A 13024-nucleotide genomic window follows, 5' to 3' on the forward strand; every position below is an offset into this window, starting at 1 on the left:
TTTGTGAGAAGAAATGCAGCTGTGTCCATCTCCTCCTTCACTGACTTCCCCGAGGCGGGGGCTGGATACCCTGTGTCACACTACTGGGGGAGCGGGGCCGTTGCTGCCCCTCAGCCACTGCCACACAGGGATGCACAGCTGCAGTTTCCCTCTGCCCTGCTCCATTCCTTTCAGTGGGCAAAGCTTGACTGGGAAAGCCCTGAGACAAGCTTCCCTTCAGAGTGGCACAGCAGGGGCTTTCCTTGCCTCCCCCATGTCCTGCTCCAAGCCTGGCTTGCTGCACAGTGTCGCAAGGCCTGCGGCCGTGGCCGAGGGGTGACACAGCTGCTGCACACAGAAGCCAACACTCCAGCCCCGGCTGTGGTGAAGGTTAAGCCCCAGATAAGGGCACAGTCGCACTTTCCCCGGCCGAAAGGCTGTAAATAACCGGCAGCAAGTGACAGGCTGCTGCAAACCACCAACCGGCAGAGCAGGCGGGTGCAACCCAGGCTGAAGCCAGAGACGCCGCTCCTCCTGCTCTGGCCGCCCAGCCCCTACCGCTCCGGCCGCCGCCGCTCCGCCTCTGCAAACTAGGCAGCGCCCTGCGGCAGCTCCCGCTACCGGGAGCCGCGCCGCGGCAGTGCCTGCGGCGGGACGGGGTGGGGGGGAACCGAGATCACCCTCGGTCTCCCCACAGCTCGGCTGTGGTCCCTCTGTCCCGCGGCTTTGCGTGCTGCTGTCCGAGCAGAAAGCGGGGTCCTTCCTCCCACCCCACCTTCGCTCGGGGCGGGCGGCTACGCCCCGTGCTCCCCGCCCTGCGCGGGGCGCACGGTACGGCGCTGCCCTGCATTGCACCGCGTTGCGTTGTGCTACGTTGCGATGCGTTGCACCGCATTGCATTTGCATTGCGGCGCGCTGCATCGCACGGCTGCCGCGCCGCGCGCGCTGCCCCGGGGCGCGCGCCCCATCCCGGCGGCTCGCGCCGGCCGGCGGCGAACGTTCCAGACCCCCCACGCTGCGGCAGGAGCGGCGGGAAGGGAGTGGGCAGGACACGGCTGGGAGGCGTGGCCACACAGAGGTGGCCCGCGCGGGTCCTTCTGGGAAACGCAGTTCCCAGGCCGCCAGCCCGTGGGCGGCCGCGGCGGAGGCGAGGACTACGTTTCCCGTGGGGCGCCACGAAGGAACGGCCGCCGCAGCCCCCGCCCTCCTCCCCGCGCAGGCGCATTAGGGACGCCGGAACCGCTATAAGGGATGTTGTTTGGCTTTGCGGCCGCTGAGTGGAGAAGCCGCAGCGGGGCTAGTCGCCGGGCGGAGGTGAGCGGGGCCGCCCCGCCCGGGACCGGGGGCGGGTGCTGAGGTGAGGGTGGGGAGCGACCCTTTGTGTGGGTGTGGGTGAGGGGGCCGCCGCGCGGCTGAGGAGGCGGCTTTGCCGCCCCCGCCCCCTTTCCTGTGAGGAGGCCGGTCGAGCAGCCCCCCCCCCCCCCCCCTCCCTTCACCCCCCCGTGAAGAGGGCTGCGCTGTGCCCCCTCCCGCCGGCAGCTCGGGGCCATCGCTGTCCGTCCCGCCCCGGCTGGCGTGGGGGGATCTGTCCCTGAGCGGGGAGGGCCTCTCTTGTTTACACCGGTGACACAGAGAGGTGGGGGGGAATAGGGGAGGGGTCCCTTGGGTCCCTTGGCGGGTGGCAGGTCGGGGGAGGCTGGCTCGCATCCCTCTTGCAGGAGGGATGGAGAGCCAGCAGGGTGCAGCAGCCCCGGGACCTGCTGCTCTGCAGCATCCTCGCCCGGCGCTGGTACGTACGGCTCCGGGGGTGGGGGAGCAGCACCGAGCTGTGCAGGGTGGGGGGCGGCCGGTGCGCCGGGGCTGGCTGCTGGAGAGCAGCTGGAGGGCTGCGTTGGAGGGGACTTGTGTCAGCGGATGAGGGAAGGAGGCTGTTTCTGCAGGCGGCGGAGAGGTGGCAGCCCAGTGCACCAAGCCAAACCTGCTGATGCAGATTCTGACTAATGTAACTTGGTTGGGCTTCTTCTATCGTGTCGGTTTAAGGCAAGTGACAATGCAATAAAGCAGTTATAAAACAAAGCGTTGCAGTGGGAGGTGATTTTCTTTTTGGGACTATGGTTCTACTTCTGACCTTACAGTGCAATTTGATAGGTTGAGGGAAAACCTGCAGCACTGAAGATGTGTCTCCTTCCTGTGCATATTCATACTTAATGATAGCTCAAGCCTATGGAGTAAGTGAATAATTCTATAGAGAAGGAATATATTTTTCTCTAGAGTGTGTGTGTAATGACTAATTTTATCATGTGATATCTCTAGAGAGATATCAATTTTGCAAAACTTTGTACTGGTAAGTTGTTAGGTATGTGCAAGCTTCAGACACTAACAAAAGATTTCAGGGATTTGATCTTCCAAGTCAAGTTTCTCAAGGTTTCAACTAAATAGTGTAGTTATTACTTTAATCTGTCAGATTGTGTAATTGTATTTCCGAGTTTGAAAGGAGGAAGTATGACAGTACTCTAGTGCATTGAGAGTCATTGTACTATTTGGTTACCTCACGGTATGTTTAAACTAGTTCAGGAGAAGTTAGTCTTCTGTGCGTTTCCAAAGTCACATTATTACAGTCCTGTTGTAATAAAACTTTTATAACTGCTTTCTGACTTTTATTTTAAAAATAAACTTTAAAAATAGATGACTAAAAGGAATTGGTGTGTTGGGCATAGCATATAATGAAGCGGAATTTAATTATTTTTCAGATATTTGAGGTGAAAATACACGTGTAAACCCTGGCGTTTACAGAAGATGAAAGACATCGACATAGGAAAAGAGTACATTATACCCAGTCCTGGGTATAGAAGTGTGAGGGAGAGAGCCAACTCGGTGCAGCATGAAGAGCAGGAAGGGTCAAAATTTCAGCATGCTAAACATAAGGTCAGTTTATTTTTTTCATTGTTTGTGTTGCAGTCTATGCTTATTAAATTACATGCAGCAGCAGCCTTTTTGCTGTGCCAGCTCTATATAGATTCACTGCATTGAAGGTCAATAATGAATATTCCCTTTTGTTTGGAAGAGGTCATTCCAAGGGGTACTGTAGCTGTCTTAGTAACAAGTCTGAGCACTTATTAAGTATTTTTCACTTTTAAATGTGGCTTTTTAGTAACATTTGAACAAAATAGACTTTTTTCTAGTATTCAGATCTTGATGTGAATCCAGGAAATGTTTTAAGCTTTTGTACTTAAGAGAATCATTACAACCAAGTAAGAACAGTGAAGAGCACAGCACAAATCATGTACTATTCAGTGTTGGCAGCTGAAAAAACTCTTAATCATGCCATGTTTTTCTCAAGGATTAATTTTCTGAACCAGATGTCTAGCTTGCTCTAGTAGCAAGACTTAGTTTTTTCCCTCAAGATGGAAGTAATCTGTATTGAATACTGTTTCTTGTGCATCTGTGTATTTAACATGGTGAGGTGCAGTCATAATTACCTCTAGTTTAATTTGAGAGCTGGGTCTTGAAATAGCTGCTGGCACAATGTCATTGTTCTGAGCTTCTAGTTTTTAGGGCTTGTTCTCCCTGAAAAGAGTGCCTATACCAATTGCTATAGGGCAAAAAATGCTCAGATAAATGGAAACACCCACACTGGTGAAAGATACGGTCTGAAACTAATAACCTGTGCAAGTTGAAGAAGATTAAAAATACTAGCTGCTCTGAATGCTAGCACTGAAATATTTTCTTGTGTGTCCTGTTCTTAACCTTTCCTAAAATACTAATGTAGCACTTTCTGAAGCCAAACAAAGTGAATACTGCCTATGTCTGATTTTTTTTTTTTGTAATGACAAGGTGCTTGCAAATGTGTTGCTGGGCATTCCACATAGATTGCCTGTGACAGCCCTGGTGTGAGAGGGTTGGAAATGGGGGAACTCTCCTTATTTGTATGGAGAAATTGTGAAGACTGTTTCTTAAAGGCTTAAGTTTTGCTGTATTATACTAGACACAGATATGATGTACTTCAGATAAGGCTTACCTTGTTTCACTGGGGCTTAAAGGGTTTTGCCAGGTGTTTATGGGCTAACAGTGCTGCACTGCTGTTTTTTGAGATTGGAGTGATCTGCTCTGCAGCAGGCTGAGTGCAGTTTGCACTTGCAGGCCCTGCAGCTCCTAGTGTCCCTACAGGCTCTATGACTCAGCAGACTACTGCTGACAGTGTTCAGAGGAAGGTAGAGTGTCTGATTGCATTAAAGCAGGCACTGATGCAGAACTAAGAGTCCTCTGGAGTCACAGTGCAGCTTCTTAACAGCATTTATTATGTTGATGTCATGGGCTTGCCATCCACTGTACACCATCCAGTAGCAAATCTGCTCTGTCACATTACTGGTGACAACAGTGATGCCATTGGTGGACAGCTTTGTTTCCTGACCAGTGGCAGTGGAGTTAAGCAGTAACCATAGCATGTTATCTCTGCCTGTTGGTCTGCATCATCTAATCATGTTGACGCTTGGTTTAACTGTTGGGAACAAAATCCTGATTTTACCTCTAAACCTTTTAAATGAATGAAATCAATCAAACCAGCATATTTGTTTTTTCTGAAGGCTGAAAGTAAGCTAAGTCCTGCACATCTGTACAGTGTGGCATTAAAACTTCTAACTTTGAGGCAGCTTCAGGTCAGCTTAACTCTGTTGCTGTAGTCTTGTTTACCCTTCTACCTCTACCATTTGATTTGCTGCCTATGACTACAGGGTAGTAGACCCAGATAACTGATCGCAAAATGGGGATTCTGTAAAATTTGTCATTAATTGATGCAAGAAAATGGCTTTACCCCAGTTCTTACCTAGAACTTTATCTGTTTTGGTTTTGTTAGGTTCATTCCTCTACTCAACTTATCTTGCTAATGGAATTGTTCTGACAGATGGGTACTGTGATACTTGATTTGCTTAGTTACCTTGTTCAGTATGCTAGGGTTGAGTTAATTTTTAGCTCAAACATTGGTACCCTTTTTGTTTTGCTAGCCTTATAGCTTGGATGTATACAGTCCATAAACACAGACAGCTCTGAATTTGTTGCTGCATGTCAGTGAGATTAAATCCTGCTTACTTGCAAAATACTGAGGTTAAATAAAAGGAGCTGTATTCATAACACCTTATCCAAGTTACATGTTCATGTTTGTGTGTACCAAGCTTCTTCCTTTCTAGTTGAAACAAGCTCTGGTTTCAGCAGCATTCTTGGCCTTATCACTTGTTGGGATGCTTTATACCTTTGGAAATGGGGATAAGCAAAGACTTCTCTTTCATAAGGTTGAGCTTTGCCTGTTTGGTCAAGCACTTCCTCTCTGCCTGTAACAACAGGGAGAAGCTGTAGCTCAGCTGTTAAGAAAATGGTGCTTCAAGGGGAGAGAAGGGACTGTGTCCTTCACTACTTTATCCTTCAAGAAACCTGGGATTGGGTCAGATGCCTAAGCTGGCTTATTGAGCACATATTGGCACAGCTGGTGACAGAACACAATGAAGGGCTGATGTGATGAGGAAGGGTAGGACCACAGCGGTTCAGATAGAGGGGTTAAGCTGTAGTGGAACTCTTGTCACTTGGACAACAGAGTCCAGTGTGCCATCAATAGAGGTTTTGGGACTCAAATTTCTTGTAGAAAACCTAGCTCAGGATTTGAACTAGCTTGACCAGAAAATGACAAAGCTGGAAGCATGATCTGTATTGCAAGTAACAAGCTGCAAGCAGATTAAGGATGTTACTTCACCACTAACTTCAGATCTTTGTGGAATGCAGGTTTGGGACTGTTTTGCAGCAGACTTATACTGCATGAGGTAGACTTCTTGCTAACACGTTGCATAGGTACCTCATACCTTGTAGAGTGAGGTAGAACTGCATAGTTCCCTTTGAGGAAGATACAGGAACATGCTGCCTCTGGTAGTCAAGGACCACTGGTTAATGGCCAGTGGCAGTGACCACTTCTGGCAGGGCTACAGGTACATTTGGCTGATCAATAACATGACTCATTGGTTTTCCTGTTGCTGGTATTGCTGCATTTTTATGCATCCTTCTTAACTTGAAGTGGACAAGACTAGTTGATTGCCTGATCAATATCTTTACAGGTGAAAGACCTTTTTTACTACTGAGCCAAGGTCCCAGAGTCTTTTTGTATTTCTCTCTCTTCTTTGTCTTGCATAAAGGTTGTATTCAACTTTGCTCTTTCTGTCCTGAAACCTCCATACTGGTGTTCAGGTTTCCTGCTGAAAGGATGTTGTAATGGGCGTTCATGACAATAATGAAAAAGAACTTGCAATTCTTTCCTTAGAAGCTTAAAGACTGTTTGGTCACAGCCTGAAAGATCACTTCTTTGAAAGACAGGAGCTTTTCAAATAGGCTTCCTGGAATCATAATTGAAATCATGCTGCAATATAAATAGGTCTAATCCAACATTTCCTGGTGCTTAATGGGAATGTTGCTATAGAAATTTGGACCTCTCAAATAGGCACTCGGGGACTGAAATTTAAGAAACAATTTTTATTCAGCTTGTGAATGCATATATTCACCTCATGAATAAGTTTCTGCAGTGTGTCCTTATAACAATTGATTTTTAAGTCTTTGTTGGAGACCTTAATGTAGCTTACAAAACAGGGTGTTAATTACATGTTCCCAATGCATAATACCATACTAATTGGGCTTATTGTACATGGGGACATGGCTCTTCTGAATGAAGATAACTTCAAGGTGCATTTGCTGCCTAGCACTATAGTCAGTAGTCTTCATCTGTAAGAAGCTATTACATTCCCTTAATTTTTATTCAGTGGTATGTTTTGAAATATTGATTTATACTTACACCTTTAGAACTTCTTGTTCTTGGAATGCTTGTGTGCCCTTCAAGTTGTATCTGAAGTAATTGTATTTAGTTTTTCTCATGGAAGCAGTGTGTCTTGAGGAGGAGGGCAGATCCCATTGTGTCCCTGAAACACACTGTAAAATGACAGATGAGGAAGAGAGAGAATTTGTTCTCAAAGTGGTTTTGGAATAGGCTCTTCTCAAATGTAGACTTCATGTTTATTTGATGGAACAGCAAGCGAGTATTTTGCTTCCCTACCCCATTATGTTTGCAACAACAGATGATATAGAAGCAGCTTGTTCTCATGATACACAATGCTTGTGAGAACTCAATTCTTGACATTCTAGTCCCTAGGTTAGCAGTGCTAGGGCACTAATTTACAAATTGTACTCCAAGCTGTAATTGGTTGTGACGGGAATGTAGTGTTCAGGATTAGGTTCTTGCTGCTGAAGCATAATGACTGCATCTACACCATCTCCTCAAGTGCAAATTGCTGCATTTGAAGACACTGGGCAGTGTGGTACTGTAGAGATTTCTTTAAATGTGCAGGAAAAATGTGTTGCTAACTTTAGCTATCAGAAGCCCTACTAATCCTCCTGTCCTCACCTTGATCTCTTATTTTTCAGGTTTGTCTCTGACAGCTTTTGCCAAAGACGGCAGAGAATGTGATCAGAACTTGCTGCAGTTGATGTAAATCCTTCAAGCCCTGATAGCTTTGAAGTGATTTATCACTGTCTGACTGTCCAACAGTCAGATCAACTCTGCCTCTCAAACTCTCTGGAGCATCTGAAGTGTCTGAACCAACTGTGCTGAACATGATCAAAAATAGGAACGTGAATGTAACCTGGGTACTAGTGCCTTGGCACTCTGTGCTCAAAGCAGGCCTTCTAGACAGCTTAACTATAAGCTTTTAGTTGTAGCTGAAGCTGCTGGATGTCTCTGCATTTTTCCAGAAGATTTCATATTTTCATAACCAAGTGAACACAGAACTTTAGGAATCACAGCCCAAGTAGGCTGTTGTGGTCTGTAGGTGTTCTGGATTGGTCTCTACACAGAAAGATATTGCTATATGGCTGGCTCAGATTACAGCTAGATGCTGCAGTAGTTTGAGCTAATGCCAGTTCTTGCTGCATGAGAAGGTGAAACTGCAGTTGACTACTTGATCAAGATAACTAGCAAAGTGCTAAATTCATTTTAATTGCCACCTAGCTGAGCATCTCATTGGTGTTTGGCTGTGCTAGGAGAGATGTGCAAGAGTAGAGGAAATCTGGATGTGTGTGTTCATGTATTTCTGAAATGTGTAACTGCTGCCATCATGCTCTGTATGGCTACACTTAGTGGCTTGAGGACCTCTTGTCTATTAATAACAGACTACACACAAGTGCTGTCTTAGATACCTTATTTTCTCAGATCATAGCTGCATAGAATGTGAGGGAATACTTAATTTAGGTAGTGTTGCCATAAAACATATTGAACTGACACAGGTGCAGGTATATAACAAGAAATCTGAATTCTTACAATTTCAACCTAGAACCAGAATTTCAGCTTTTGCAGTGCAATACATTTGTGTATTCTGCAGAGTCTGACTGCAAGGAGATACTTATTTCCTGGGACTGTTACAATAAAATTGGAAACTAATGCTATTAAACTTTGTTTGTATTGTCACTTAACTCTTCTGCAAAGTAGGAAGGAAAATGGTGTCTGTCCAGTGATCCTTGGAAGCCTTATATAAAAGGCTATGCTAGGTGAGGCATGCTCCTCTATGGATCCTGCTTTGGTGTGTTCTTCCCCTGCTGTAAACTGCTGCAGTGTAAGGGCACTGATGCAGGGTGTAGGTATGATATATTCTAAAATGAACCAATTCGTACTGACCAACAGGCAGTGGATCAGATCTGTTACAGTACCTGTAACATCAGCTCTGAAGGCTGGAAATCTAATGCTGTAGTTGAGCAGCTGAAGTAGTAGGGAATTTAGGTGACTTGATGACCAGACCGGTTCTGTGGACAGTGCCCATAAGAGAATAAGGTTATGCAGCACCTCTTAGTTGGTAGAGTTTTAACTGAACACTATATGGTATATACTATCATAGGAACAGAGCATGATGCAGTGTCTACAACTCTGGTACAACTTGTGTGGTATCTGAACACATGCAGTATGGTGGATAGAAACATATTGTGCTAATAAACCTTTAAAATTGGGGGGCTGGGGAACTTCTGTTTCAGAGCAATGTTTTTTCTACAGTTCATTATTCTAGAGCATTTCTAATGGGTGAGCATTGGCAAGCTCAAGTGCCTGTAGGCTGTGGCCCTTGGACAAAGAGAAGCCACTACTGGTACAGGCAGATGACTTCTGGGGAAAAAGCAGCCACCATAATGTGTCATGTTGAGAGGAGGGAGGTTGCAGGAAGGAGAAGGTAAATGGAGCCAAGCCCTTAAATATAAAGGAAGGTCAGAAATTAGGAACACATAAGCCCCCATGCTGAAGGAGGTGAAGGTGAACAATGCATGAAACTGTAAGATAGCATCCCTCAAACCCAGTTTCAGTGACTTACTACCCTGACAGTGCCTAGAGTATCTGTGAGTGTACCCTTGTTAAAAGCTGTAGAGAATTTTCCTGTTGTAAATTTGATGGTACTCAACCTTTCTAACCATTGCACAGGCAAGAAAGGAAGGAAGATGGAAACTCTTGCCTTCCTTAGTACTTCTACTTTGGTTTACTATTATGCCCTCTACAGATGTTTAAGGGGTAAGTATACAGTGCAGCTCTATCAGGAGCATGTAAAATGGTCTCAAGTTCAATTTTGAGCTATTGTTCTGGTGATTCTTTCAGAAACTTGTCTGAAGATCCTCAGTGTGATCAGCAGAGCTGAAACTCAGGGATAAGTTTGCATAATGAACCTAAGAAGGCAAATCTAGACAAGTGAAGTGCCTACATACTGAGGGCATGTTTTTCTCTACATGTTAACTATTTTTACTTTTTCAAGTCAAATGAAAGCAAAACTTTAAAATCTGTTTTGTCAGTAGTTCTATCATCTTTGAAAACTTTCAACACAATTAGACTATGTGCAAAAGCAAACATTCATGTTACTTTCTAAAGATGCATTAGTTCCATGATCTACCCAAAGAACTGAATGTATTACCCTGGTTAGAATAATATTCTGTCAAGTTGTGTTTCTGTTTGAACTTCTGCTACTAAAGTACTCACTCATTTGACACCAGATCCTTGACTTGGTTGTAGGTGAATGTTTTATGATGATTCTCTAACCACTCTGAGGAGGTGATGTCTCTACCTTGTCTTCTGTGTATATATGTGCATATTACCAGCTGAGAAAGGAGCATATCCATCAGCCAGTCATGTATCAAAAGTTTACCTGAAACTTGGAGGGGGGGTTAACTGTATCTGAGAAGCCTTACACTTAGTAATAGGAGGAGCAAAAAGGTGAAATCTCTCACTGGGCAGAGACATTCTCTAGAGGAATGCTGGTGTTATGGCTAATTCATGGCTTCCAATGAAACTCAGCTGCCTTCTTTAGTGTGCTAGCCATCTCTTCTCTAAGTCTTAGCCACATGAGAGAACCTCAGATCTGGCCACTTGCCAGTATTGTCTTTGACTACTGTTGGTTGCTCTTCGTTTGTCCAAAGCAGATTTGTAAATCAGCCTGCTCATGACCAAAAGTGTAAAGAGCAGATTAACTGTCAGTGAAGGAAAGCTTGTAGTATCTTTTCCATTGTAGTGTTCCCTGTTAGTGCTGGAGACATTCTGCCCTGTGGCTGTCTCAAACTCAGTGTACAGTTATAAGAGTTCCTAGAAGGACTTAATGGATCTATCCCAACCTACTGGAGAAATTAACTTGAAATGAGTCAAAACTCACTTATATGCAGGGAGTTTTGATACCATAAGACATTGAGATGCTTGTTAGTTTTTGAACATTCATATCCTAGTGCTAAGGAATAGTCAAGTTGTGGTCTGAACTGCATACTGTGAACAGGCTGTTCCACAAACAAAATCTGTATTTCAGTCCTTTTTGAGGACTAAGGTTAAAGAATTTCAAAGTCAACATGTTTGGAGCCCTGAGGTGTTTATTTGAGTTTACTAGTTCATTTGCCACTTGAGTGGGGTGCCCCTTGCTTTTGGAAGCATGTGTTGGTATAGGAAGGCGAGTTGAATAAAAGGCTCTTGTATTAGGCTCAGTAAATGCTGTGGTGTCAAGGCTTCTGCTGTTACTCACTGGTGGTTCCACTGCACAGAAGTTTGAGTTTAAAGACTCCCTGGATACTCCTGGTGGTATTCTAAATTGACCTGTGTAGCTTCTGTTGTGACCTAGCTTAGGCATGGCCTGAGTAAAGGGTATTACTGGAAGAGCACCTCCAGCATGTGGCAATCTGTCTGCATGTGGTTCAGGATAGTAGAGCTTACATGAGCAAGGCAGGAGCCAAATCCTCAGCCTGTGCTAGTTTGATCTGCTTAATGAGGAATTAGTTTCCCAGCTTTGTGGTCAGAGCACATGTAGGGTGCTAATTCTGTAGGGCAACTTATAGTTAAGGCTGATCATTATTTCCAATTCCACAGGAGTCTGCTATTGCTGTACTGTTAGCATGCATGACCTATGTAGCTCCAGTGCTGGATGATCAGTGTAGAAACTCAGCTCTGAATGAATCCTATATCCTTTGATTACAAGATCATGAATACTAGTTTTAATGCAAAACAAAAGACATGCATTCATGTATAGCAGAAGCCTAAGCAGGTGCACAGCTGCTAATCAGATACATACACAGCAGTCACTGTTGCAAAATCCTAAAATGAACACTGCATGCCAAACTCTGCATTTCTTGGATTGCAGGATAAGTGGTGGATTTGCCAGGGAAGAGTTTAGAACATCTCACCTCAATGCTAATGCTTGCCAGAATTCAAGGACAAGGTCAAATAAGCAATGTTCCTGGAAGAAACTGATATACCTGTACTCACAAGGACTCTATGTGCATCAAGTAAAAGTGCTCAATATATGCGATTAAAATATTCTGGCTCATCACAAACATACATACCCTGATCTTGTTTGGCTACAGAGCCCTGATATTGGTGCAAAGCACTACTGGGAGACTTCTGCTCTAATCTGAGGATGCATAAACTCGGACTAGCTTTCAAACCATGACTTAAATGCTAATTCAACTTCTGCTAATCCTAGCCCATAAGAGCAACTGCAGAGGTTTTGTGTAATGAAGTCATATGTAACTCTGTTAGAATGAATGACTGGACTTCAAGCTCTTAAATCTCTGAATTCTTCTGAAGCAAGTCAGAGCACACTTCTGAACAGCTAATTATCTTTTCACTTAAGAGAAATATGGCACAGCTGCACTTACTCCTGCATTTGGATATATGGTTGATGCTACAGCACAGCAACACAGCACAAAGAGCTGTTCTTCCCTGTAGCAGAAGCTGAGAAGGCAGCAGAGACATGAGCTTTCATTTAGACTCCACTTGTCAGGAGGTGGAAGAAAATGGAGGTCCTAACTTGTTGACTTGGTTCATTGCAGCAGTCCTGGAAGCTGTAACCATAATTTCTAGGTGTCTGAAGCTATCTGGTGGTCTCATCTTGGTGCTGTGTGAATTCAGCTGTGCTGTCTGTACTTTGCAATCAATGTATGGAGGTGTCTAAAGGATCAATGCCTCCCCATTGCCTGTGATCTAGCCCAGTGCCTGCTCCTTGCTGTCTCTCCTTCAGGGAGACAGCTGGTATGGCTGGATGATACACCAAACTAGTCTTAAATAGGCTCATGTTCTAATTAAGGCAGGGTATTATAAAGCATTCTAGCTACACAGTGGGCTGGGAGTCTAATGCTGTAAATCCCGCTATTAATACTTTTGTAGGTTGTGTACTGCATCAAATCCAGTGAAAGGAGAAGAGGAAAATTGCCTTAGTGAAATATAAAGTTCATAGAGCACTTGCTGCTTCACGAAGCAATGGCAGATTTGACAATGTTTGGACCAGCAAGCCTATTTAATTTTTAGATGCTCCTGGGTTTGGTGACTTCCAGAAGTCTGGACAACAGTGCTTTAGGGGTTGCCTGTGCAACCTGCAAAAGCAGTGTGTGAAACCCCTAACTACTTTCAAGTGGGGTTATGCTTGGAAAGACTCGGAGGAATTTCTGGGAAGAAGGATGTAATTATGATTTCGGAGTATCTCTTCCTAGACTCTTGTTTTATTTTGGTTTAGTTATCCTTAAG

The 13024-nt window shown here is 44.9% G+C and overlaps 1 protein-coding gene across 5 annotated transcripts in view; it reads left to right on the forward strand.

Annotated features, from left to right (window-relative positions):
* The first annotated feature begins 1187 nt into the window (after positions 1-1187).
* Positions 1188-13024, forward strand: part of ABCC5 (ATP binding cassette subfamily C member 5) — a 51639-nt gene continuing 39802 nt past the window's right edge. For 2 of the 5 annotated variants that reach the window (XM_075507016.1, XM_075507019.1), the window contains exons 1-2: positions 1189-1293; positions 2730-2904. In XM_075507016.1, the coding sequence (XP_075363131.1) occupies positions 2776-2904 (129 nt within the window). In that variant the 5' untranslated portion in view covers positions 1189-1293; positions 2730-2775. Of the gene's footprint in view, positions 1337-2186; positions 2208-2729; positions 2905-13024 lie in introns of those variants that run through there. The other 3 variants (XM_075507024.1, XM_075507017.1, XM_075507018.1) reach the window with 3 other exon arrangements.

The sequence above is a fragment of the Mycteria americana genome, chromosome 7, assembly GCF_035582795.1.
Source record: "Mycteria americana isolate JAX WOST 10 ecotype Jacksonville Zoo and Gardens chromosome 7, USCA_MyAme_1.0, whole genome shotgun sequence".
Classification (NCBI taxonomy): Eukaryota; Metazoa; Chordata; class Aves; order Ciconiiformes; family Ciconiidae; genus Mycteria; species Mycteria americana.